The 26,908-nt window shown below is 45.5% G+C and overlaps 1 protein-coding gene across 1 annotated transcript in view; it reads left to right on the top strand.

The window, feature by feature from the left end:
• SLC9A2 (solute carrier family 9 member A2) overlaps positions 1-26,908 on the top strand; it is an 87,228-nt gene that overhangs the window by 35,341 nt on the left and 24,979 nt on the right. Inside the window, 3 exon segments of the mRNA NM_001100189.1 lie at positions 5,060-5,310; positions 23,008-23,225; positions 23,686-23,888. Of these exon segments, the coding sequence (NP_001093659.1) occupies positions 5,060-5,310; positions 23,008-23,225; positions 23,686-23,888 (672 nt within the window).

Here is a 26,908-nt window from a genome sequence, read left to right as displayed (position 1 = left end):
AGCGGAATTGTAGGTCGGTGCAATTAACTCCCTCCCCAAATCATGGTAAACTCAGTATTATGCTTAGAAAATTTGAAGGGGAGAAAACCTACCATAAAAATGTCTCGCAGCAGTGAGAAATTGATAATCTGTAAATTGAAGTCCAACTCTTTGTTTGATTATCCGGGACCATGGCATATTGCAATTAACTGGAGAAATGAGATTCAAAAAATAATAATAAAGGTGAGGTTTTTAATAGGACTTTTGTGCTTTCCCTTTTACAAAATATTTTAGGAAAATCCTTCAAAATTCTTGCATGAGGGCAAAGATGTTCAGGTTCTCAGTCATCTGAGAAGTCCTGCTATTTCCATAACAGTTGACAATCAAATGAGTTGGGCTCACACATTAATTTCCAGCATCATTTCTGCGACACATGAATGCAACCACTGAATATTGTAGCACATTTTCCAAGAACACTTAAAGAATTTCCTCAATCTACCCTAATTAGGCTTGGTTAAGGAGAGCTGGTTCACAAATGGCCCAGGTATTTTGTCCTGTGTCATGGAATGTAACTCAGGAAGCTGGAGGGTACCCAGGGACCAGTTGGTACTTAATTTTGCTTTTGCAAGTAGCAGAACAGATTTAAAATTTCCTATGCAAAAGTAATTGTCCTTTGTGTTTCGTATCAGAAAACGTGACCTGAAAACTATTTTTCTGCAACAGAGCTGTTCTGAAAAAGAACTCTGTATTGTCTGTATCCTTGCACCACGTGGTTTCACTGCATTCTTGCACATTTTATATCCAAGGACAAAACAGCTAATATCTAATTGTAATGTATGCAAGTCTTTTAAAAATAATAATAATGAGTAGAAGTATTTGAAAGTACTCAGCTGTCACATTAACCCATTATAGAATTAAGCAAACAGGCACCTCTGATTTTTCAGTTTTCTAAAAATACTGTTGTCAAGTTGAGGTCAACTTTGCACAGATCAACTAAAGATGTAATTATAGCTGTACGCATAATACATATATATATATGCTATATATAAATTATAACTTCCAAAGCCTTTTGATATAGATTCCCTGGTGGTAAACTTAAAGGATTTACCTGGAATGAACTAACCATGGGGTTACAGCCAGTTGTAACTAAAAGAATTTTATCTTGTGCTGATCAGTAAGTATCAGGTTCAGTGTGCAGCAGGTGAGAGGTTATGGAAAGCTTTCTGGTTGTCAAGGCAACATTTCTACCTAAGATATTTCCTCAGAATGTGGCTCCGGCATCTGAAGCAGTAGAATGATCAAATTGGAGTTTCTGCTAGTGTGCTGAAAGGGAAGAGCCTGTGACTCAGCTGGACTCTTTGCAAAACCTAAACAAGGAATATTAAACACAGAAAGTGCCTTGATAGATGTGATGGGTTGAGTTGCCAGGGAAATGACTTGGGAAAGATTTGGATATAGAAAGTTGTTCTTTAGGACGAGTAAGTACCTGGGCTTCTTGTAGAGGCCTCAGAAGTGTGCTGGGTCGGGTGAGGTGGGGGATGAGACAGGAGGAGAAGGTGGCATGGGTTCTGTGCTTGAGGAATGTCACAGGAATGGGACAGTGGTGTATTTATTTATTTTTTTTATTGAAGTATAGTTGATTTATAGTGTTGTGTTAATTTCTGCTACACAGCAAAGTGATTCAGTTTTATTTATATATATATTTATAAATACATATTACAAAATATATAATTTTATAAATTTTGTATTTTATAATCTTAAAATTTTTACAAAATATATAATTTTAAATAAAATTTATATATTTATAAAATATAATTTATAGATATTTGTATATAGTATGAAATATATAAATATATGTATTCTTTTTAAAAATATTCTTTTCCATGATGGTTTATCAAGGATACTGAACATGCTTCCCTGTGCTATATTGTCGGACCTTGTTGTTTATTCATTCAGTATATAATACCTCACATCTACTAACCCCAACCTCTCACTTCATCCTTCACTCCCACCCCACCCCCTTGGCAACCACAAGTCTGTTCTGTATGTCTCTGAGTCTGTTTCTGTTCTGTAGATAAGTTCGTTTATATCATATTTTAGATTCCACACATAAGCAATATCATATGGTATTTGTGTTTCTCTTTCTCATTTACTTCACTTAGTATGATAATCTCTAGTTTCTTCCATGTTGATATAAATGGCATTATTTCATTCCTTTTTATGACTGAGTAATATTCCATTGAGTGTATATGTAGCACATCATCTTTAGCCATCCCTCTGTTGATGGATGTTTAGGTTGCTTCCATGTCTCAGCTACAGTAAATAGTGCTTCAGTGAACATTGGGGTGCATATATCTTTTTGAATTAGAGTTTTGCCTGAAGAAGTAATTTCTAATTTTTCCGAGGAAATGAGGTTGTCATTCAAGTGGCAGCACCAATGACACAAGACGGCACACCACCAAATGCTGAGTGGTTTGGACGATCATCTGTGTTGCAGGAGGGCAGAGGGAAGGTGATTAGCAAGGGCTGTTGGAGCCCAGGGAAGCTGGAGAGGAACAGCTGAGCCATGGGAGATAAAGTTTCCCTCTGCTTAGGGGCTGGGTTTCTGCCAAGGGAAGCCAGGGGCAGGGATGAGTAAATATGGTGTGTTTTGTGACTTGATGATGAGACTCTCTCCTAAACTGAAGGGTGTTGTAAAGCATTAAAAAAAAAAAAAAAGTATCAGGTGTATTGAGCTGCCTTCCCCAAGTCAGGCAGCCAAAGATTTTAAATTTGAGAGTGAGGAATGGAACCACAGTATTTATTTGTTTATTTTCGGCTGCAGCAAGAAACAGCTTGAAGTGGGATCTCAGATCCCAGACCAGGGATTGAACCCGGGCCACATCAGTGAGAGTGCCAAATCCTAGCCACTAGACCACCGGGGAACTCCCAATGGTGATGTTTAAAGGAAGCGAGTCTTTAGGGGCGTTAGAGGAGGGGGTGATGAGACTTGCTGGTCCAGGCTGTAGCTGGGCGATGGGAGTCTGGGGGTGGAGCCCAGAGCCAGAGTGGCCCAGGCAGACTGTCTGGGCAGGGCTTGCACTGGGAAGTCTGTCTCTCTCCCCAGGCAGCAGGTAACTGTCACCTTTTGGCCTCGGCTGTTAGGAGGCCAGGGGTAAATATAGCACATCTCTGATCCGCTCTCAGGAAGCAATTGTGGCCTGTTGATGCTGATGAAATCTGATGTGTGCAGCCGGCTCTGGGGGAAAGTAGGAAGTGGTGCTACTTGACGCCAGTTCTTTTCTGGCAAATGACGATCCTTCAAGATATTTAAGTCCCCGGGCTTGTAAGCTGCTTTTTTCTTTTCTCACTCAAATCATTTCTTGGCGGTCCAGTACTCCATGGCCTTGACTGTTCCATCAACAATCAGGGCAAGGAAAAAGCCCACTGATTTCTAAGTTATAATCCACTGTTTTTTGTTTTTCCAAAATGAATAGATCTTTATTGTCATCTACTAGGCAACGTGGAAGAAGCAAACCATAACACAGGGTGATCCTTAGCTACACGGAGTTTATGATCCAGTAGAAAAGAAGAAAAAGTTACCCGAAATCTGTAACATGTAGGCTATAAAGGACCATAAGTGAGGTTGAGAAGATGAAATGGCTTTTTGCCAGGGCACGCTCTGGTTAGCAGAGTCTCTGACTCATTCTCCTGGTTGAAATTGAACTGACATGGAAGGTCAGGAGACCCGGATCCTGGTGTCGCCCTCAATGCTTTGTGTTCCCCGTGGACAGAGGGCTTCCGTTTCGAGTTGCTCAGACTCCACCCCCCAGGTGGGTGTATCCCGGGCTGTGCTCTGAGAGGCCTTCATCCCAGCGCCCCATCAGAAGGCTTTCCTGGAGGTTCCAGCTGCAAACCTCATAATGAAAAGAAACAGGAGACGTGCCCGACTGGCATCTCCCTTGCTGGTCTTTTGCAAAAAAGAAGTGGTCCAGGAGCGAGCCACCACTTCCCATGTCGGGTGCTCGGTGGTCCTCGGAAACGTGTTTGAAAGCGTCCTGCCCCTCAGGTGTGAATGCCTGACATTTATGAGGACTTGAGGTGAAGATCGTGTATATTTTTCAGGAACCAAGCAAAAGTGCAGTCTTGTCATTTTAGAGGCACAAATATGTATGAAGATACAGCAGGTATACCCATACACATATATACACATATGTGAGTTGCTGCCTCTTTGCTTTAAGAAAGCCTCACCAGGTCTTGTGTTTCACCAGAGGTGCATGTGTGGGTGGGGTGAGGAGGGGGTCTTAGAAGGAAGAAGCCCCCCCACCCCTGGAGGAGACCTGTACTGATGGACAGGACACCTGTACCGATGGACAGGTCATGGTATGACCAACAGGGCCTTAAAGGTCACTAAATCCACAGCCAAGACTGACAAGCTTCCTCTGTGACATACTCCTTCCCCAGCCTTGATTACACAATCGGGTTGTGCTGGAGGGCAGCCAAGCCTTTTAAAATAATCTTTGAGGCTGGATCTAGAAAATGTTTTGGGAATAAGTTATATACATTCAAAGTCTCTCTTATGTGTAGAAATAATTTTCCTGAACTCACACGTCCATCAAAACTTTGTGTTTAAAGCTACTTAAATGCACTGTTTTTCTCCTCTCCCCTCCCCTACCCGTTTCCCTCCCCTCTCTTAGTTTTACTGCTGTACCTGTGGCATATGGAAGGAAGTCCCCAGGCCAGGGGTCAAATCAGAGCGGCAGCTCCCGGCCTATGCCACAGCCATAGCAATATCGTATCTGAGCTACAGCTGCAACCTACACTGCAGCTGATGGCAACTCGGGATGCTTAACCCACTGAGTGAGGCCAGGGATGGAACCTGCATCCTCCACGAGACAATGTCAGGTCCTTTACCCTCTGAGCCACGCGGGAACTCCTGCACTGCTCAAATGTGAGATAAAGTGATGCCCTGATCCCTGCCACTGGTAGTCTGCTCGGGGGCACAGAAAACACATCCTCCTCAGGACGCAGGTGGATTCCTGTGGCTGTGACGATGATGGGGGAGTCAGCGGGTCCTGACGTGTACTCGTTTCTCCCCCAGGTCCTGTACAACCTGTTCAAGTCTTTCTGCCAGATGAAAACCATTGAGACAATTGACGTGTTTGCTGGGATCACCAACTTCTTTGTCGTGGGCATCGGCGGAGTGATGATCGGCATCTTCCTGGGCTTCATAGCGGCGTTTACCACTCGCTTCACACACAATGTCCGCGTGATCGAGCCGCTCTTCGTCTTTCTGTACAGCTACTTGTCCTACATCACAGCTGAGATGTTCCACCTGTCGGGAATCATGGCGTGAGTACCTGAGCTTGGCTGAAAGCCCTCGATGGCCTTTCATGGAATTCACCTTCTCAAGGGACATGTGAATGTTGAATACGTTATGTGAAAGGGTAGGAGTTCTTTTTTTTTTTTTTTTTTTTTTGTCTTTTTGTCTTTTTTGTTGTTGTTATTGTTGCTATTTCTTGGGCCGCTCCCACGGCATATGGAGGTTCCCAGGCTAGGGGTTGAATCGGAGCTGTAGCCACCGCAACAGCTCCGACAGAGCCACAGCAACGCGGGATCCAAGCCGCGTCTGCAACCTACACCACAGCTCACGGCAACGCCAGATCGTTAACCCACTGAGCAAGGGCAGGGATCGAACCCACAACCTCATGGTTCCTAGTTGGATTCGTTAACCACTGCGCCACGATGGGAACTCCAGGGTAGGAGTTTTTGACATGCTCTTAAGAAAAGTTAAAAGTAGATTTTCATTACTCTTTGTTTCAAAGAACTGAAAGTGTGCATCAGCCAGACACACACTAACATGATCCGGTGCGAACAATGGAAAACTACTTAAAAGTGACGTCTGGGGTCTTGTGAAATATGACAGTACAGTGTTGGGATTGATGGTCAGGCGCCAAGAATTTTCTGAGTTTGAGACCCATTCGGTGTTGTCAGGGCAACTATCTCACTGCAGCGAGGTTGCACCGCCCAGCCTGCGCTCAGCATTCTGGAATTGCCTATGTGTATTCATGTGAACAATGTTAGAAGTAGAAAACCTTCACTTTGTGGGATCAATTTAACCTGAAATCCTAGCTTTGCATCATTGAAAGCACCATTCAGTGACTAAGGCATGACATCATGGAACTTGAGTTTAGCTTTTTAAAGAAGGAGGCGTGGTCATAAAGCAAGAAACAGGTGAAGCAAAATGTTTATTTATTAAAGACACAATTAGTGTGTCATTCCCTAGTTGATTTGGAAGGGCGTTCTCGGAGTTCTCTGGCACAGGGGCTTAAGGATCCAGTGTTGTCCCCACAGTGGTTTGGGTTGATGCTGTAGCTCGGGTTCGGTCCCTGGCCTGGGGAACTTCCACAGGCCTTGGGCATAGCGGCCCCCCCCACCCCCGCCACCAAAGGAAGGCTGTTCTCTAAAAGGTCTACAAGTGGCTGAAGAACAGTAGCGTTTGGATCCAATTTTAGCCTTTGGAGGGTCACTGTGAAGGAGGCCACTTGTTGGGTGTGGATGTTTAATGGCTTCCAAAAATAAGCCTATTAAATTATGGTCACACCTTGTATAGGGCCAGTGAGAAATGCTCAGTGATGAAGGGCCTTTAAAAGTTTATATTTTGGAGTTCCCGTTGTGGCTCCAAAGTTAACGAACCTGACTAGTATCCATGAGGATGTGGGTTCCATCCCTAGCCTCGCTCAGTAAGGATCCCAGCGTTGCCGTGAGCTGTGGTGTAGGGTCGAAGATGCAGCTCAGATCTGGCATTGCTGTGGCTGTGGCATAGGCTGGCAGCTACAGCTGTGATTCTACCCATAGCCTGGGAACCTCCATATGCCACAGGTGTGGCCCTTAAAAAAAAAAAAAAGTTTTTTATTTTGATAAATACTTACAGCTTAGTGCATGTGAGGCTCTCCTGGGGCCTGCCGTATATAGTCAGAGTTTTGGTGTTATAAATATAGCTCTAGTTCTTGAAGTTTTCTCTTGCACCTTTGTTTCAGTGATGCTTTGACAAAGAACCATTTTGTTTTCCACTCCAAATCACCATTTTATTACAAAAGCTGATGGGTTTGTGGTGAAGGAAGCCATGCTCCTCTGCACGGGGGCGTGGAAGCCCTGGTAACGACAGCCATGCATTAGAAGGTAGTGTGGTTTTCCGTATCCCAGGGAACCTAAATGAAGCACCGTATTAACCCAGCCTGACCCAGTAATGAAATGTTCTGTGTCTTCCCAGTCGCTATTCACATCATTTGTATGACTTCCCAGTTTCCTCACTGTTCTTTGACTGGTGTCTTTGAAAGTGTCTGATCAGCTGGTGGCAAGGTCTCTGCAAAGACCATGGGGCTAGGGCTCTGGGTTGAGTTTTTCTGCTGCAGTGGTTGATTTAAGAAGCTTGAATGTGTTTCGACCACGTGCCTATGTAAAAGTTCTAGAACACCTGCAGGGTTATCTAAATATGTTTGTCAATTTGCCTGATGTTCAGAGGCAGAAACTGGGGTGGGAAGAAGTGTTGGGTAGGGATGGAGTACTCGTGTGTCTCTGCTTAGAGACGTCCGGGGATTCAGAGTCCATAGAGCTTGGACATCTTTGTGTGTCACATCCCCGACCTCCTGTGAAGGCGGGATCATGGGCTTCCTTGCTCCAGGAGTTAGGACATCAGGGATGAATCGGGCCACATATTCCTGGTAAACAGCACAGGCAATTCCCTGCTGTGGTTTTTTGGTGGATGAAACACATCACCTTTGTCCTCGACTTTATTTATTTATTTATTTATTTATTTATTTTTGCTTTTTAGGGCTGCACCCACAGCATATGGAGGTTCCAGACTAGGGGTCCAATTGGAGCTTCAGCTGCTGGCCTACACCGCAACCACATCAATGCCAGATCTGACCCGTGTCTGAGACCTACACCACAGCTCGTGGCAACGCCAGATCCTTAACCCACTGAGCAAGGCCAAGAATTGAACCTGCGACCTCATGGTTCCTAGTCAGATTCGTTTCCGCTGCACCACAGCAGGGACTCCTGTCCTCAACCTTAAAGTGAACATTGATGGTACAACATTCCATCATACCATCAGAGCACAGAAAATTGCTTAATGACATTTAAATGAACATTGTGGCACACAATGCACTAAAATACTGTAAACCATTCAGCAACATACTCCAGGAGATCTGAACCCTTTCGCATTTTACCACACATCCCAGGAATCCTGGGAGACCAAAGAAAGGGACAGATTTACATCAGAGTGTGTTTGCTCTCAGAAGTCACACCCTGTTTTCTAAAACTTGACCGTGCATGAGGCTGCTGTATGGGCTACATCACAGCTGTGCCACCACCCCCCGCCCTGCCCCGACTCCCCATGGAAGGTGCCTTGTGTGCCCTTCCACACTGGAGGGGACATTGTCCCCTTACTGTCTTTACCTGGGGATGCTGGTCCAGGGGATCTGGTGTAATGATGTAATCAAACTCTCATGTCCATGTACATCTCTTTTATAGAACTCCTAATTTTTTTTTCTATGTTTAACTTGTAATGAGCATGTAGAAATTACTATCATCCTTCAGGCTGATGGCACCTTCTTTTACTGTTTATTTCAAGGCAGGTGTTGTTGGTCAATGGACGGGAAGGCACGTTACTTCTGAGCATGCTCAATAGATGCCCGTGTTGGGATATGAGAAGCAGGAGCTACAGGAACAGGAAGATCAGCAGAGGGGTTAGGCAGCCAGGGAGCCGAGGAAATGGTGAAAGCAGCTCTCTCTCAATTTGTACAATAGCATGGAACGTGAAACCTGGGCTGCCCCAAGTTTGTCCTCCCCTCTTTCCCCCTTTTCCATCCTCCTTGCCTGCTCCCTTCCTCTTCCTAATGCTTTTCAGATCCCGCAGCTCCTTGTACTTCAACTTTGTCTTGGGTAGGCTCTTGGACAGTCAGTCCTAGAAGGAGATTATTTACTGATCAGGTAGTTCATACAAAAGTCTGATGAGAAAGAAACATCTTTCTGTAGAGCAGAAAGCAGGCCTGGATTCCAAGTGTGGTCAGCCTTGTCAGTAGGAAAGCACTGGCAGGATTCCAGCCTCTTCGTTTCTTTGGAAGGATGTTGGCCGCAGCCTACCTTGGGCAAACTTTACACCACAGCCACAGCAGTGCAGGATCCAAGCCGCATCTGCGACCTACACCAGGATCCTTAACCCACTGAGTGAGGCCAGGGGTCGAACCCGCGTCCTTATTGATGCTAGTCGGGTTCCTCAACTGCTGAGCCACCACGGGAACTCCTAGTGAACCTGTTTTCAGGAAGAACCTCGGGATGTAAAACCCCTAGTTACTCCCAGCCAGGGGTCTCTTTTCCCAAGAGCAGCTCACGGCCTTTGTGATGGGAACTCCTGTAGTGGGGGGAGGTGAGGCGTAAGAAGGCTCTGAGCATGCGTGGCTATTGTGCTGGGTCAATCCCTTGCCATGCCAGGCTCTCAGAGTCAGAGCATCCTGTTTATATCAACCCTTTGCATCACGAACAGCAGGAAGGTAGAGTTTGGAGGGAAGGAGAGAGGGGACCACAACACAGCCTGCCATCTCAGCCCTGTGTCCCTTGCTCTGTTCACTGTCTCATTGTTCCTTATGTTGCCTTGGCAAATAAAAGCTTTATTTTTGATAATGGTGTATGCCTTGATAGCTCTGGATGGTCAAGATGGACCTCTTTATTTTATTTTATTTTATTTTGTTTTATTTTATTTTATTTTAACATATACTTGATTTACAATGTTGTACCATTTTCTGTTGCACAGCAAAGTGACGTGTGTGTGTGTGTGTGTGTGTAGATATATATAGGTATATATATAATATATACCCTTTCTTCCGTCATGGTCTATCCCAGGAGATTGGATATAGTTCCCCGTGCTATACATCTACTAACTGCAAACTCCAGGTCCATCCCACTCCCTTCCCGCTTCCCCTTGGCAACCACAAGTCTGTTCTCTATGTCAGTGAGGGCAGACCTCTTTCAAATTTTATGTGACTACCTCAAACACTCAGTGGAGCAGGGTTTGGCATGGGGGTCTGGGAGGAAGGTAGTAAAATGAGGCAGAACTTATTAAATAATAGAAAATCAAACCATTATCTCCATTAATTTTCTGGACACATTCAGGAAACAAGTGAAAATAGAAACAAACCGTGTTATGATTTTTTTTTTTTTTAGGATAATTCCCACATCTTTTATTTTCGTTGGTGTAGTTTTGCCTCACCTGCAGAGCGAGACTAGAATGAGCAGGGAGGAGTTGGAAATTATAAACCTTTTGTTTGTTTGTTTCTTACTTGATTGAGATGTAATTGGCACTCATCACTGTGTGAGTTAACAGATGTAAAACGTGAGGATTAGGTAATAGGTGTATGTTGCCAAATGATCATCACAGTAAAGTTAACTCACACACTCATTGCCTTAAAGAGTTGACCTGCTTTGTGAGAGGAAGGACTTTCAAGACTTATTCTCTTAAAGCGCTTCCAAGTACACAACTCAGTATTGTTAGCTGCCTCTACTGTCGAATACACTGTCTCATCATGGATTGTCCAGTCAACACCATGCTGTCCATCAGATGCCAGGACTTATTCATCTTACAGCTGGAAGTTTGCAGCTTGTGACCACTATCACCTCCTTCCCATACACCCCACCCCCAGCCCCTGGCAGTCAGCAATCTACACTCTGTTTCTATGACTTTCCTTTTTTCCGAGTCTATGTATGAGATTATACAGAATTTTCCCAGCGTGGTGTAAATGTTTTGTGAAGGTATTTTCATTGATGCTTATGGTTTAAACTTGGCGTGAGATAGATGCAGCAGGTCAACTCCAGCTTTTGCTTGGTTTTTGAAGGAAGAACAACATGGGTCAGCTGTTACTTTTTCCCCTGGGTGCTGTCCAGTATGATGGCCATTGGCCACTGGTGGTGTTTGAACACTTAGAGTATGGCCAGTCTAAACTGAGGTGGGGCCTCTAAGTTTAAAAGGTACACCAGATTTTTAAGATTGAGTAGGGAGCTCAATATAGAATAGCTCATTAATGTTTTGATAGTACTTTGCTTGCATATTGAAATAATATATTAGGTCAATTGGGTTAAATACATATATTATGGAAGTTCACGTCACCAGCTTCTCTGCAGTTTCAACCATGACTACTGGGAAATTTAAGATAACACATATGGCTTGTGTTGTATCTCTGTTAGCTTTGTTCCATAGCGTGCGCCATTCATTTTTGCTATTTGGGTATTTGAAGACTGATTGAAACATGTTTTCTTCCCTTTGATAAAGTAAAAGAAAAAATGAGGGCATGAAACAATGGGGAAAATAGAGAACTGACATGCATTATTGCCACAATCAGTGGTAATCATGAGTTTATAAAGAGCCTTTCTTTGAGAGCAAGAAGGTCAGAAAGGAAGGAAAGACTCCATAAAGGGGGAGTGGAAGGTTCCTTTGAGATGGTTTGCGATTGTGAAGATGTCAAATTAAAGCTGTTGTTGAAAAAAAGAAAAGTTACCCCAACCCCACATTTCGGGATTTGGAGATAAACATCCTCTGAACTGAGCTCAGGAGCAAGACTGTCCCTGGGGAAAAGTCACTCCAACAGGGGTGGGCAAAACCCTTTAAAACAGGGTCCCTAAGTTTGGGTATTTCATATTTTTCACTAACTGAAATTGCAAACGTATACAATCCATAATGTTCAAAAATGTATCTTCTCACCCTGGCTTCTTAGAGGTAGGACAACATTTAGAATATGATTTTTAATCTCTGTTTTTGTCTGTATCTGCTCTGCAGACTGAGATCGATTGCACCGTGTATTTTGGGCTACCTGGGAAATATAATTTATGCAGCCTGTGAGTTCTCAATTACATGAGTCTTATATGGTTCTGTTACACAGTTTGTAATTAGGTATTTTAAGTTATGTTAAGAATGCAAAAAGCAGGAGTTCCCGTCGTGGCACAGTGGTTAACGAATCCAACTAGGAAACATGAGGTTGCGGGTTCGGTCCCTGGCCTTGCTCAGGGGGTTAAGGATATGGCATTGCCGTGAGCTGTGGTGTAGGTTGCAGATGTAGCTCAGATCCCGAGTTGCTGTGGCTGTGGCGTATGCCGGCGGCTACAGCTCTGATTGGACCCCTAGCCTGGGAACCTCCATAAGCTGCTGGAGCGGCCCAAGAAATGGCAAAAAGAAAAAAAAATTGCAAAAAGCAGCATATGGGATATTTCATAATAGTCCTTAAAAACACAGGACAAAAATTAAAAATAGCCATCATAATAAATACTACCATAGCCTGTTTCCCTTTGTGAAATGTATTTTATGGGTTTTTATTTAAGACCAAATGAATTAAATGATATAAATTGGGGCATTTCTCACCAAAGGTTTATGGTGGCTTCTGAAGTATGTCCTTTCCAAGCATCTTTATTGAGATAGACTCAAAAGATACTTGATTTTTTTTTTTTTTTTTTTTTTTTTTGTCTTTGTAGGGCCACACCTGCGGCACATAGAGGTTCCCAGGCTGGGGGTCTAATCGGAGCTGCAGATGCCAGATCTGATGCACAATGCCAGATCTGAGCCGCGTCTGTGACTTACACCACAGCTCATGGCAACGCCGAATCGTTAACCCACTGAGCAAGGCTAGGGATTGAACCCGCGTCACCATGGATGCTAGTGGGGTTCATTAACAGCTGAGCTACGATGGGAACTCCAGATACTTGATTTTGATGGAGGCAAAACAAACAAACAAAAAACCCTCGTAAAGTGAAATATCCTATTGCGGAGGTGATCATGGATAGATTTTTTTTTTAAAAAAAGCTTCTCAGTTTCTCCCCATTTCCTAACATGTTCCTGAATCTTTTCTTCTGTTTATCAGTTGTGCTGAAGGGATACTAATTTTAGGTTAAGTGAAACACAGACAGAAAATTTAAATTTTTTAGGAAGAAATGGATCCATACATAATAAGTCCTATAAATGCTTTATTTAACCAGCTTTTGAAAATCTTTTCACTACATTCTCAGAATGATGTTTTCCTAAAAAAGACAATCAATACATTTTTTCGTTGTTCTTTAGGATAAATCATGTCCCTTCTCCTCTCAGTGAGTCTAAATATTAGAGAGATTTTAGGAGGGGGAACCGGGGGTCAGGAATTCCTAGACCAGGAAAATATCAGGTGTTTTCCTGCTAAATTTAAATTTCATGAAAGTGTAACAATTTGCTCCTAAATCAAGAACTGACTCTCTGAGATGGATTTGAAGAATGGAAATTTTCACATAACTGAATAATACTGGTTCTGCCATTACTTTATTTTTATTTTTTACTGTTTCTTGACTGGTCTTTCTCTTTATCTAAACATGATTATATCACTGCTGGCCTGTGTTTCACATGTATTGAAAACAACTTAATTTGATGCTCACGTCATCACTGTATTGCTCTTGGTCCTGAGCTTACAATGTAAAGCGGCATTTCCCTCACCCAGTCTCTCACGTCTAAGAGAATTGCAACAACGAGGCTAAAATTATTTTCTAGCAATATGTAGGCCAAGGTGCAAAACGAGATTATAAAGCAGAAATTAACTATTGTATAATTGCTGAGAGGGAATTACCTTTTCTGTTTTAATGAGAAACACTTTCAGGGAGTTCCTGTTGTGGTGCAGCGGTAACGAACCCGACTAGTATCCATGAGGATTCGGGTTTGCTCCCTGGCCTCAATCAGTGAGTTAAGGATCTGGCATTGCCATGAGCTGTGTGTGTGGGTCACAGACATGGCTCGAATCTTGCGTTGCTGTGACTGTGGGATAGGCCGGCAGCTACAGCTCCAATTTGACCCCTAGCCTGGGAACCTCCATATGCCTCGGGTATGCCCCGTCTCCAAAAACGAAAAAAAAAAAAAAAAAAAAAAAAAAAAAACCAACCACAATAACAACAAAAAACCTTTCAGAAAATCGATCATGAAACAGTGTACAGTAACCTCCCAGCTCTGGACACAAATGCCTAAAACCAAATTTCTCTTCCTTTCCCAAGGGTGTTAAACCAGGGAGCTTAGCAACAGGAGTCACGGTACCCTCATCTTGATGTAACAAACTGTGGTGTGCTTTCCTGCAGTGGGGAGGCTGCCAACCTGGCGAGAACCTAGAGCCTTCCTCTCCTGGTTTCCTGGCCAGAAAAGGCCTTGAGCATTTTGATGCTTGTTCTCCTGCAGGGTTGGTGCATGGCTGTCTCTCTACCAGGTTCTGCCTGCACGCATCACTGCCCGCCAGGCAGTCTCCATCGTCGAGACCTTGGACCAGTCTTCCTGCCCTTGTGGCTTTGTCAACAGCCCCCACCTAGAGTCAGTGGTGGCCCTGGGCCCCTGGATGCCTTGTGGTTCATCACACTGTTGACCATGAGTTGTGATCTCTTAGGTGGCCTTTCCACAAAAAACCCCCAATTGCTTTAGGTGCCAGGAAATGAGGTAGAAACAAAGCATCTAAAGGAGAGAAAGGATGTAGAAAATCACGAAATGGGCAAGACCACATGAATGATGAAGCATCTATAATGGTTTGAATGTATTTCAGTTTTTATATTGCAAGAAAGATGGTTCTGTTGTTGTGCTTGGATGTGCCTTTGAAAAACAATTTTTTTTTTCATTTCCTCATATGTCAAACTGGTTCTCTCTTGGTTGTCAGGTTTCCTGGAAGAGGCAATCTGTTATATAGTAAATTCATGCCCTGGAATAATTAATTTAGCTCACATGAGTGAGTGCTTTATTCTGAGAACATCCAGTGGACCCTGAGTCACCAAATACCTGGCTTTAATCAATACAGAGAAAGCGTCTTAATTGTTCTTCGTCTTTGCTAATGCTCGGCACTGATTAGTGCAGTATGCTTTTTATATTTGGCAATGTCTTTATGAAAAAGACACAAGCACTATCTAGGCTGTGTTTTCCTGCAATGGCATCCATACTTTTTAAGATCCCACACAGGTATGGACTGGGCACAAAAGAATTTTGCAACATTCTTTCTAGCAACTCAGGTCTCATTCTAAACAGTTCGGATTACAGAACAGGTCTCCTATCGTGGGAATCGAAATGGGACAATTGACCACTCTTTAAAAAGAATAGAAGCTCTGGTATTTTTGTAATCTGAATTCACAGTCATGACTACACCAGATGTAAGTAAACACAGGCAAGATATATATGTGTTTTATCTTCACAACCAGAAATCTGCCTTCTCTGCCCACTGCCTGTACAGATGCAGTTCCCTTTGGTTCTGTAGATCCAACTGCCTGATGAAGGGCTCTGGATCTTCACTAAGCTACACTGAGCCAGCATCAGGTGACCAGACACTGGGTACCACTGCAGGCAGGGAGCCAAGCTAGGCATGGGTGAATGGAAGTGAACATCCATAGAAGGCGGGCTTCATTGACAGTCTTGATGGCACCATGGAGTCCTAGCAAAAGAAGTATTTGTTGGAATTTTCTTTTTTTTTTTTTTGTCTTTTTTTGTCTTTTCTGGGGCCGCACGTGAGGCATATGGAGGTTTCCAGGCTAGGGGTCTAATCGGAGCTACAGCTGCTGTCCTACACCAGAGCCACAGCACCTCGGGATCCGAGCCGAGTCTGTGACCCACACCATGGCTCCTGGCAATGCTGGATCCTTAACCCACTAAGCAAAGCCAGGGATCAAACCTTCAACCTCATGGTTCCCAGTCGGATTCATTAACCACTGAGCCATGACGGGAACTCCTGTTGGAATTTTCTATTCAGAGAATAGTCAAATGACCAATGATCTGGCTAGACAGTCTGTTTGAAGTCTGCTGAGATAGTATTAGCTGGCCTGAAGGTTTTCTGTGCTGCATGGAGGGTGATGCTGTGATGAGGAGAACCTCAATTGCCAATGAATATACAAACCACTGAGTTGAGTACTTGAGTTTCTCCACCTCTAAATTGGTGATAGTCACCACACATTTGTGTTAAGCCATAATGCGAGGCAAGATAATAACAAAACAGTATGCACCATGAGTTCTACATCTTTTACCTCCATGTGGTCCCACAGAGTGGAACCTAACCCGTCCAGATGTGGATGTGTTTGGGGTAGTTATGCAGGTGCTGCAATGGATTTTGAAAATGAAATGGTGAACCTCAAACATTTGTGGGAAACAAATGACTCCAGCCTCTAGGTCTTGCCTCTCCAAGTGTGTCCTTCGCATGCCCTTCCGAGTTCTCTTTCTTAAAAGCAAATCTGTTCGCGACGCACCATTCTTCCTATTAACACTATTAACCCTTCATCCAAGGATCCATGTAGTCATTGCTTCAAAACACATCAGTGAGGTACCAGGCCCTGTGCTGAACACTGATGACACTTTCCCCCCATCAAGCTTCCAGGTGGGCTCTGGAGACAAACACGTATTCTAAGGTCAAAGACACCATCTCTCATTTTTCCCTCCAGCCTATAGAATAGATTCCTGAGCATGACATCTAAGATGGTCATGTGTCATTACCTGGCCCCTAACTTCCTCATCCTCATCTGCTAACATTCTCTCCCCCCCCCCCGCCCCCAATTAGCAGAGTCAATTCGGCAGGAAACTGAATGTGCCACCCTGTTTATTTCTCTCACAGCTTGTGCACGCCCTCTTCTTTTCTTGAATCACTTCCCTCCCTCTTCTTCCTGCTCAGGCAGCTCTCACTCACCCTGAAGACTCTGCTCAGAGATAGAGTACTTGAGATTCTCCATCTCTAAATGGGTGATAGTCACCACCTATGTGTGTTAAAGTGAGGCAAGATAATAACAAAGCAGGTGCACCGGGAGTTCTGTACATACCTTACCTCCGTGTGGTCCCTCTCTTGCAGCAGAGGTAGCCATGATCTTGCCAGCACTCCCAGAGGCTCTCCCCCACCTCTGTTTCTGGTACTCCTCATAACTCCTTCTCCTCTTAGACCATGAACTCTTGAACGTAGAAGCTGCTTCTTTGCTGTCATCTTCCTAGATTCCAGCATGGAACTTGAGCTAGGAAGATAAAAATAGGTTGATATTCAATTATTATTCACCATCATATGAACTAAATCAGGAAATTAGGAGAGAGAGACCTGCGTGGACATCGAGGAGAAAGATGATTCAATGACATGAGCTGAGGAGTTCCCATCGTGGCGCAGTGGTTAACGAATCCGACTAGGAACCATGAGGTTGCAGGTTCGATCCCTGCCCTTGCTCAGTGGGTTAACGATCCGGCATGGCTGTGAGCTGTGGTGGAGGTTGCAGACGCAGCTCGGATCCCACGTTGCTGTGGCTCTGGTGTAGGCTGGCAGCTACAGCTCTGATTTGACCCCTAGCCTGGGAACCTCCATATGCCACGGGAGTGGCCCAAGAAAGGCAAAAAGACAAAAAAAAAAAAAAAAAAAATGACGTGAGCTGATAAGTGTTCATCCTGGAAATACTGAAGGCTGATAGTTTTGTCTTAAAGGTGCTTTAGAGTCAAGAAATTCAACTAGAATTTTCTAAAAGGTAATGAGTCTTTCTAGGTTATTATTTTGCCCTAGATATGATTGCCCTGATGTTGAGATGGAGGATGAGAGGCTGTGGACCTCAGCATGAAGGCTTCATGTGTTCCTTTTGGTGGAGAGAGACATTTGCCCCTTTGTATGTGCTTCAATGCTCCTGTGACTTGCTGTTGCTCCTGTGACTTGCGCATGCTCCACACCCGGTAAAGTTGAGGACAGTTAGGCACCACCAGCCTGCACCAATCCCCAGCTCTAGAAGTTTCTCATTATTCTCTTAGAAAAAGGAAGGAGACTCAAATGTATGCTGATGGGTAAGAACCCCAGCTGTAGACGATGACCCAGGGAAGGGGCAGGGAAAGTTTTCTTCTCTTCTCTTCCAGGGAGACCTCCCTCGCTGAAGGGAGACTAGCACATGTGTAGTTTTGTAGATGGAGGATGTTATTAAAGGTGAGGTGGGTTGATGTACATCAGAGCATCCTTCAGCAAGAAAGCACACTTTGCAATGAGATACCTCTTGGCCTTTGCCTGAGAAGCCATATGCATTGAGCTGTAGCAACAGACCAGAACAGGACATTTGGAACATGTCTCCAGCCTGTAGGGTGCTTCTATGTCATAGACATACCCACACTTCCTGATAAGGGCGCTGCCAGGCTCTGGGGCCTCTGATCCCGCTAAAAGCATCCCCCATCCCGGCCCCTAGGATCGCACCTGTGCTGGGTTGACTCAGTGTTGAGTTACAGGGAGGTGTCTGACTGACAGGAGCCTCACTCTGGTGTCATGTTACAGATATGAAGCAATGGAAAATGATCTTGTGAATATTCATGTCAAATTCATTTATTTTTCATTCATACACCGAAATACTTTTTTTTTCAGTAATTTCTGAACAGAGATGTCTATTAAATTGCTCGTTTAATGAACCGAAGGTTACTTTTGGACTGGATGTTGTATATTTTTTCCCAGTGAATGTGGTGGACGTGATCGCAGAGGGAAATAATTAGCACATTCAAAAACAACTTTCTTTAGCCTTTCAAAAACCACTTTGTGAATGAAAACAAACAAACAAAATCCAAATCCGAGAGAGAGAGAGAGGGAAGTAGAGCTAGTACGAGAAACATAGGAGTTTTAACTCAATAGCTGGTGCTTTTATTGTTAAAAATAGAAGTGATTGGAGGGAGTTCCCACTGTGACACAGCCGGTTAAGAACCTGACTGCAGCAGTGCAGGTTCAACCCCCTGCCTGGCCCAGTGGGTGTTGCAACTGTGGCATAGGTCACAAGTGCGGCTCAGATTCAATCCCTGGCCTGGGAACTTCCATATGCTGCCGATGAGTCCATACAAATAAATACATTTTTAAAAAGTGACTGGAAAAAGCTGGACCATGAGTGCTCTGGTGTTTATTAGTCTGCATATGTGTCTCTTAGCTTAAATGCTTTATAGTCAAACCAATTTAATGCATCTTTGCATAGGCTTAAAGAATTCAAGAAATAATGATGGCCATTACTGTTTTCTTTAAAAACTTCCCACCTGGCAACCTTGAAGCAAGGCACATTCATTGGTGTTGCCGTGTTCGTGTTTTTCTTTATAAAAGATGGTGTGGGTCAGATTTTTTTGGCTTTTACCCTCATTACTTAGTATTGGGCAATGTTTACTTTTTAAAGTCTGGTTAGAGAAAAACTGAGCCAGCAGATGAAGGAGGAATGTATTCAGCCATGTCGTTCACCTGCGGTCTGGTCTGTACTCGGGCGGCGCCGGAGTCATGGCCCCTCTGCTCTTCGCCGCGTTTCTGTGCTGGTGGAGGTTCTAGGCTTTCATGTCAAGTGAGTGTGACAGAGCTCCTGCTCACTTCTGTCACTGAGCACCTATGAGCGGCTCTGGCCAGGCCCCCAGGGGACATGTGCTGAGTCGTGGCCACCACACAGGCGAGGGCAATGCCAACGACAGTGTGGTCAGCTGAGCGGCGGTCCCCAGAGTCCCCAGAACTGCCAAATACATCCCCCGACATGCAGAGGGACTTCCCAGAGTGATAAGTCAGGGTCCTGAGATGGGAAGATAACCCCGGGCTGGATGAAACCCAGCATCCTGATGAGAGGGAGGCCTGAGTGTTGGCCAGGGGAGGAGATGTGACCAGAGAGGCAGTGATCAGAATGAGGAGGCTGTGAGCCCAGGGCTGTGAACGCCTCCAGAAACAAGGAAAGGCAAGGAACAGATTCCCCCAGAGCCTCTAGCCCTCTGGGCACCTTTTTTTTTTTTCTTTTCTTTTTTCTTTTTTCTTTTCAGGGCTTCACCCATGGCGTATGGATGCTAGGGATTGAATTGGAACTACAGCTGCCAGCCTACCTCACAGGCACAGCAATGCCAGATCCTCCGATCCGAGCAGTGTCTGTGACCTACACCATAGCTCATGGCAAGGCCAGATCCTTAACCCATGGAGTGAGGCCGGGGATCGAACTGGTGTCCTCATGGATACTCGTCATAGTCGGTTCCATTTCTGCTGTACCACAGAGGGAACTCCCCTCTGGGCACCTTGATTTTATCCCCAGATGAAGAAGAGAGTGAAAGTGACTTTGTACATCTGACCTCTGGATGTGTAAAATGATGAATTTGTGTTATTTATTGTAAGCCGCTGAGTTTTTTTGTGAATTTCTTACCACTGCCATAGAAAATCAGTGAAAGAGGCTTGAGCTTGAGGAAGGGTGCACAAGGGCTTGGCAGGCGAGGCCCCCACTCTCCTTGGAGATAACTGGGCTCACAAGAGCTGGCAAAGAGCAGGGGGTATGTCTCTAGCAGCACTGGCTTTGAGTCAGGTTGCTTAGCTCTTAAAAATCCTCATCACAAGGAAAAAAAGTTGCAACTCTATGTATGGGTATGGATATTAACTAAACTTTTTGTAGTGATCGTTTTGCACATATTTACATATATCAAATCATTGCGTTGTACATCTAAAACCAATAAAATATTACGGGTCAAAAAAAATCTTCGCACCGCTGTTCATTAGTATCGTGATCTTGAGTGGGTGGGCCTCTGTCTGCCTTTGTTCTCTCATCTGTAAAATGGGAACCATAAGAGAACTTGCTTCAGAGGCTTGTGAGGAGGTTTAACTGGTATAATCCATACAAAGCATTTTGCACTGTCCCTGGCACAGAGTAGAGGTTGTGTGGACTTGAACTAGATTAGATAAGCCCTCATCTCTTCCCAGTCTTTGCTTTGTGTGGCTGCTGAATTTTATTAGCCCATTTACTAAGGTTCTCTTTGTTTAGAGAGCCACAGCAATGCTGCATTCCTTGCTCATATAAATCTAAAAGAAATGCCTGCAGATATCCTATGAGATCACTAATATGTGGAATCTAATAAAAATGGTCCAAAAGGATATTCATCAAACAGAAACAGACTCAAAGATTTCAAAACCAACCTTATGGTGACCAAAGAGGAAACATTGGGTGGGGGGAATAAATTAGGAGGTTGGGATTAACAGATATACACTACTATATATAAAGTAGGTGAGTAACATGGACCTGCTGTAAGCACAGGGAGCTCTACTCAATACTCTGTAATAACCTACATGGGAGAAGAATCTGAAAAAGAATGGATATATGTATTTGTATAACTGACTCACTTTTCTGTGAACCTGAAACTAATACAACATCGTAAGTCAACTACATGCCAAGAAAATTTACCAAAAAATTTACAACGGCAAAAAACAACAAAAAAGAAAACACCTGCTCGTTCTTTGGGCAGTGACCATGTAGATCCTTGGCTTGGTGCAGTCTTTGTTTTGTTTTAATGTGAGGCACAAAATATATACATGTTTTCTATGTAAGGAACAGGTCTGTTCCTTGCAAGGAAAGAGGTTCATGGTTACTATTTAGGTCTCAACTCAGAGGGCCCTGAAGTTTGCATTCTTCCACCTCTCCTTATTGCTCACAGAAGGAGGATTTTTTTTTTTTTTCTTTTTAGGGCCACACTCACGGTATATGGAGGTTCCCAGGCTAGGGATCAAATCAGAACTATAGCTGCTGGCCTTCGCCACAGCCACGGCAACATGGGATCTGATCTGAGTCTGTGACCCACACCACAGCTCACAGCAATGCTGGATCCCAGGCCCACAGAGCAAGGCCAGGAATTGAACCCACATTCGCATGGATACTAGTCAGATTTGTCCTCTGTGCCACGATGGGAACTCCCAGGATTTTGTAAAACATCAGACATCTCCGGGAAGGGGATCTATGTGCAGTGGTTGAAGGGAGTGGGGGAGTGCTTGCAGAGTCATGGAAGCTCTAGAGTTCTGAGAATGTGCAAAACCTCCAGATCATGACCAGCCATTGGCTTAAGGCACAATTATCTCTCAGTGGAAGGTGGGCAGCCCACTCAGGCTCTGTTCTGTTTCATGGTAGAGCGCCTGTGGATAATAATGCCCTTTTGGTATTTTCTGGTATCTCTGTCTCCTCAGAAGGAACCTGGTGTGAACTGTTACTGAATTTGCCCTGTGGGTATCATCTGAGTTGGCCAGGGGTGCATTCCAGATGGCAGGGAGTGTGTGTGTGTGTGCTTCTGAGGCAAGAAGACAGCAGAGAGCGGGGCCTGTTTGGGACATTACAGATCGTTGGGCATGTGGCATGTGCTGGTTGGAGAGGGGGTTGTGGGGGGTGGCCTGGAATTGCCACTGAGCCAAGAGTGTGGAAAGCATCCAACCTAGGGATGTGAGCTGCACCCTGAGCCCTTCGTTCCCCAGAGTGTGCAGAGGTGTGGTACTAAGATAAATGTCATGGGGAGGTCCCTTGTGGCTCAGTGGGTTAAGAATCTGACATTGTCTCTGCAGTGGCTCAGGTTGCTGCTATGGCACGGGTTCAACCTCTGATCTTAGAACTTCTGCGTGCTTTGGGCATGGACCAAAAAAAAAAAAAAAAAAAAAAAAAAGATGTGGGAAGGGACATGAAGAGCTCTGTGGTCCCAGAGTTTTGGAAATTCTGGGGAACAAAGCAAAAGAGTTTCTTTCCTTTGGGAATTTTCAGAGTCTTATGAATACATTTTGAATTTCCTGTAGGAGATATGTAGAAACAAGTGAAGATGCCTGGAACTAAGGCATCTGTATAAAAAAGAGTGAGTGGGTCCAAGAGATTCAGGATGAGGGATTGAAAATAATTGGTGACTAATTAGATGGTGATGGGGGCACTGAGGAAGTCCACTGTGACCACAAGTTCAAGAACATTAGCATTTGGGGCCCTAGAGGAGTAGAGAAGATGGAGCTAGTTTTGAGTTTAGTCTGGGCTTGTTTTACTTGCAAGGCGGGCGAGAGAGCTGATGGTGTGGGTGTCCACAGACTGGAAAGCTGGACAGAGCCCAGGAGTTGAAGCCATGGGTATTGATGGGGACCTCCAGAGACAGGAGGATTTCCAGGGATGCAAATCACATGCACTTAGAGAAATCAGCTGGTGACATTGTAGTCACATCAGTGGAAAGGTAGAGCCCCAACTGGGCTGAGTGCTGACTCTTACATTCTGATTAGGACCATTTTCCCATTTAAATGGAAGCCACATCTCTTCTTACAGAATCACTGCTTGTGCAATGACCATGAATAAATATGTGGAAGAAAATGTGTCCCAGAAATCCTACACCACCATCAAGTATTTCATGAAGATGCTGAGCAGCGTCAGCGAGACCCTGATCTTCATCTTCATGGGCGTGTCCACCGTGGGAAAGAACCATGAGTGGCACTGGGCCTTCGTCTGCTTCACCCTGGCCTTCTGCTTGATTTGGAGGGCACTGGGTAAGGCACACATCTCCTCCATGAGCCTTTGGTGTTGGGCACTGAGAGGCTGGCCCTTCCTTCCTGTCCCTCCCCTTTGCCATCCCTGCTATAGCTGCTGCTTTTCTGGTTTGTCTTGGTTTCTCTGTCTTTCTCCTTCCACCAGAATCTCTTTCTTCTCCTCTTCCTCCTTGTCTCCTCACTTCCTGACATCCCCCTTTTGCTCCAGAGTGTTGCCATGTCTTTGCTTTAAGTTGAATTCTTGGCTTCTCTGATTCCACCTTCTCACCTGCTGTCCTGAAACAACAAAGCCCCAAGAGTCCGGTGATGTGAGCAGGGCCTGGGACCCCGGGCAGGATGGTAGGAAAGGGTGTGTCCTGAAATACTTCGCCCTGAATCAGAGGCACAGTAAACGTGTCTTCGTGTTTCTGTGCCTCCGTCTTATGCAGTCCGTTTTCTTGGGTTTTGTTTTTCTTCTCAGGTGTGTTTGTCCTGACTCAGGTCATTAACTGGTTCCGGACGATTCCCCTGACCTTCAAGGACCAGTTCATCATTGCCTACGGCGGGCTCCGCGGGGCCATCTGCTTTGCACTGGTCTTTCTCCTCCCCTCCTCCGTGTTTCCCCGGAAAAAGCTGTTCATCACGGCAGCGATTGTGGTCATATTCTTCACTGTCTTCATCCTGGTGAGTGGGGCTCCTTCTCCCAGCAATGTTTCTCCCTTTCCCAGGAGGAAGCAAGATCTTTTAGACAGTCGTAGGTGCCACGTCTGACGGTGTCTGGAGGCTCGGATCATTAGGACACAAGGGAAAACCGTATTAACTCACATCACTGGCTTGTGGCGGAGCCTCAGAGTCCAGTTTGGCCCCTTGGCGCATGTAAAGGAACTGCTATTTAAGGAAACTCAGCTGCGTGAGCTAAGCTTACTCCTGGCAACTTGGGAGGTGCATTTGCTTGTCCTTGGCATTTGTCTTCCTGACCCAGTGCACATGCCCGGTCAATGCCAGTTGTGTGATGACCTTCCGGCAGCTCTTTGACGTGGATTCACCACCTTGGAATGATGGGAGGGGTGAAGGTGCATTTAATATCGAGAGGCAGAAAGTATGGTGGGGAAGACATGGATCCAAGTCAGGATCCCGTTTTTGAGAGTTAATCAGCTTCTTGAGGTTAAACAAGCCAGCCCTTAGGAGGCTCTATTTTGCAGGTGATCATTTAGTAAATCAGTCTGGGGCTCCTGCTGAGCTCAGGGCACTTAGGATCCAGGAGTGAACAAAGCATAGAAATATTGCCAACCCAGCAAAGCTTCCATTCCAGGAGGACGTGGGCACTGGGCAGTAACATTAGTTAAGAAATTGGAGTATTTTATTGTATTTTTTATTTTTGTCTTCTGTCCTTTTTAGGGCTGTACCAGCAGCATATGAAGGTTCCCAGGCTAGGGGTCTAATCAGGGCTGTGGCTGCCGGCCTACACCACAGCCACAGCAACGTGGGATCCGAGCCGCATCTGCAACCTACACCACAGCTCACAGCAATGCCGGATCCTTAACCCACTGAGCAAGACCAGGGAGTGAACCCACAACCTCATCATTCCTAGTCAGATTTGTTTCCACTGTGCCATGACGGGAACTCCAGAATTGGAGTATTTTCACAGGTGAAAGATGCTGGACAATAAGACATAGGGGACCAGAATTGGTGAGAGTAGGGTGGGAAGAGGGGTTTGGTTCTAGCTTCAGGGTCAGGGCAGGCAACAATGGGAAAGATGACATTTGAGCAAAGGTTTGCAGGGGGTGAAGGGATCGGTTAAGCCAAAGAACATTCCAGGCAAACAGAATTGAAGACAAAGCTCTGAAGGCAGTGTGTTCCGGGCCCACGTGGCTAGAGGGGAGAGTGGTTGGGGCAAAAGAGGTGAGGCAAATTCTGGGGTCTTAGATCTCGAGGGGGTGGACAGGCCAGTGCCTGGACTTGGGCTCTTCCCCCAGTGAAACGGAAGCCATCGGAAGGTTTTGTGCAGAAGCATGATGTGTTTTACTTTGTAAAAGGGTCCCCCGGGTGCTGTAAGAAGGAGCAGTTACGAGGAAAAGGCATACGTGGGAGATGCCATCTGGGGGCCAAGTGGCCATGATCCCAGACAGGGTGGTGGCAGCCAGGTGGCGAGAAGGGTGAGGTCCTGGGGTGGAACCTACAGGGTTCCCTGATAGGTTAGGGGTGTGGTGTGAGGGAAAATGAAGCCACAGAGGAGTGCAGGCTCTGACATCTGAGCTGCCAAAGTGGGGGTTTGCTCTGTGGGAGAAGGGCAAGCTGGGGCTGGGGAGATGGGAATCCACCTTCAAGAATGCGGGGTGGTGGAGGAGCTGTGAGACCTCCAGGTGGGGGTGTGGGACTGGAGCCTGGAGTCAGGGAAGAGCTCAGGCAGCAGTGGAGGGCTGGTACCGAAGCCAGGAAACGAAGTGACGGCCAAGGGGATGAGTATCTCTGTGGAGGAAATCATAGGACCAGTGGGGACTGGGCTCAGAGGCGGCCGAATCTTATGACTCTGGAGAGGAGAGGAGGCAGCCAAGGAGCCCAAGAAGGACTGATAAGTGACAGGGGGAGGTGTTTTGTTTTATTTTACTTTATTTCATTTCATTTTTGTTTACCAGGGTGTCACAGAATGCTTTCCAGGTGCCTTCCTCAGGTGTGAGCATCTTAATTCTTTTTTTTTTTTTTTTATATTTTTAGGGCTGCACCCATGGCATATGGGGGTTCCCAGGCCAGGGGTCAAATCGGAGCTGCAGCTGCTGACCTACATCCACAGCTCATGGCAACACCGGATCCTTAACCCACTGAGTGAGGCCAGGGCTTGAACCTGAGTCCTCATGGATACTAGTCAGGTTCATTAACCACTGAACCATGAAGGGAACTCCCCATCTTATTTCTTGAATCCTCCTCACAGTTCTATGGCACACACTCTAAGAGGAGTCACTGTCGTTGCTCCTATTTAATGGCCAAGGAGACTGAGGCACTGAAACTAAGGTTAGGTTTCCTCAGCCAGGGCAAAGTGGAGCAGGGAGTCGAAGCCCTGTTTGCTCTTAATTCAAATGAGGTGCCGGGCAGAGTGGCTGGTGAGAGTCATGTTGGACCTCGTCCTGCTTTGTCTCCTAGTCAGCTCTGCACCAAGCGCATCGGCCTTTACTTGCTCACACCTGCCCACACTGGGGACAGGGGCTTGTCCCGTCCAAGGGATCCTGGATAAGAGGAACAAGGGCTTTTCCATGTGCATGATCTCATTTCCTCCTCCCAGCAAGCCTCTGGGATGGACACCGGCCGAGGAAACCGAGGCTCAAAGAGGGAAGGCTGGCTGATGAGGGGCACAGCAGGTGAAGCATGGAAGCTGGGGGTGAGTCCATGGCTCTGATGTCACAGACAAGCTCGGACTGTGGGGATCTGCTGACGCCCCTAGAGAAGACCTAGAGTAACCTGTTTACCAGGTTATGGTTTGCAGTGGTTGCAGTTAGAGGCTCACGTCCAAGTTTGCTTCAAGCATCCCAAGTTGGTCTGTGTTTTCTTCCTAAATGTAGGGAGACTTCAGGGAGCTTGTGGGTAGAGAGGAGAAGCTGATCTCTTGTCTTCTTTGTATGGTGTGTTTATGGGAACCTTGAACAAGATGTCAATTAATTAGCTACTCCCACCCTCGGCCTGAGGTGACATTTTGGCCTGAGCCCTTTCTG

This window comes from Sus scrofa, chromosome 3, assembly GCF_054392235.1.
Source record: "Sus scrofa isolate SSC_HxYL_T2T_F1_AM1 chromosome 3, Sscrofa_HxYL_maternal_Yorkshire_Landrace_v2.0, whole genome shotgun sequence".
Taxonomy (NCBI): Eukaryota; Metazoa; Chordata; class Mammalia; order Artiodactyla; family Suidae; genus Sus; species Sus scrofa.
The sequence above is the reverse complement of the archived record's forward strand: the minus strand, read 5'-3'. Positions and strand labels throughout refer to the sequence as shown.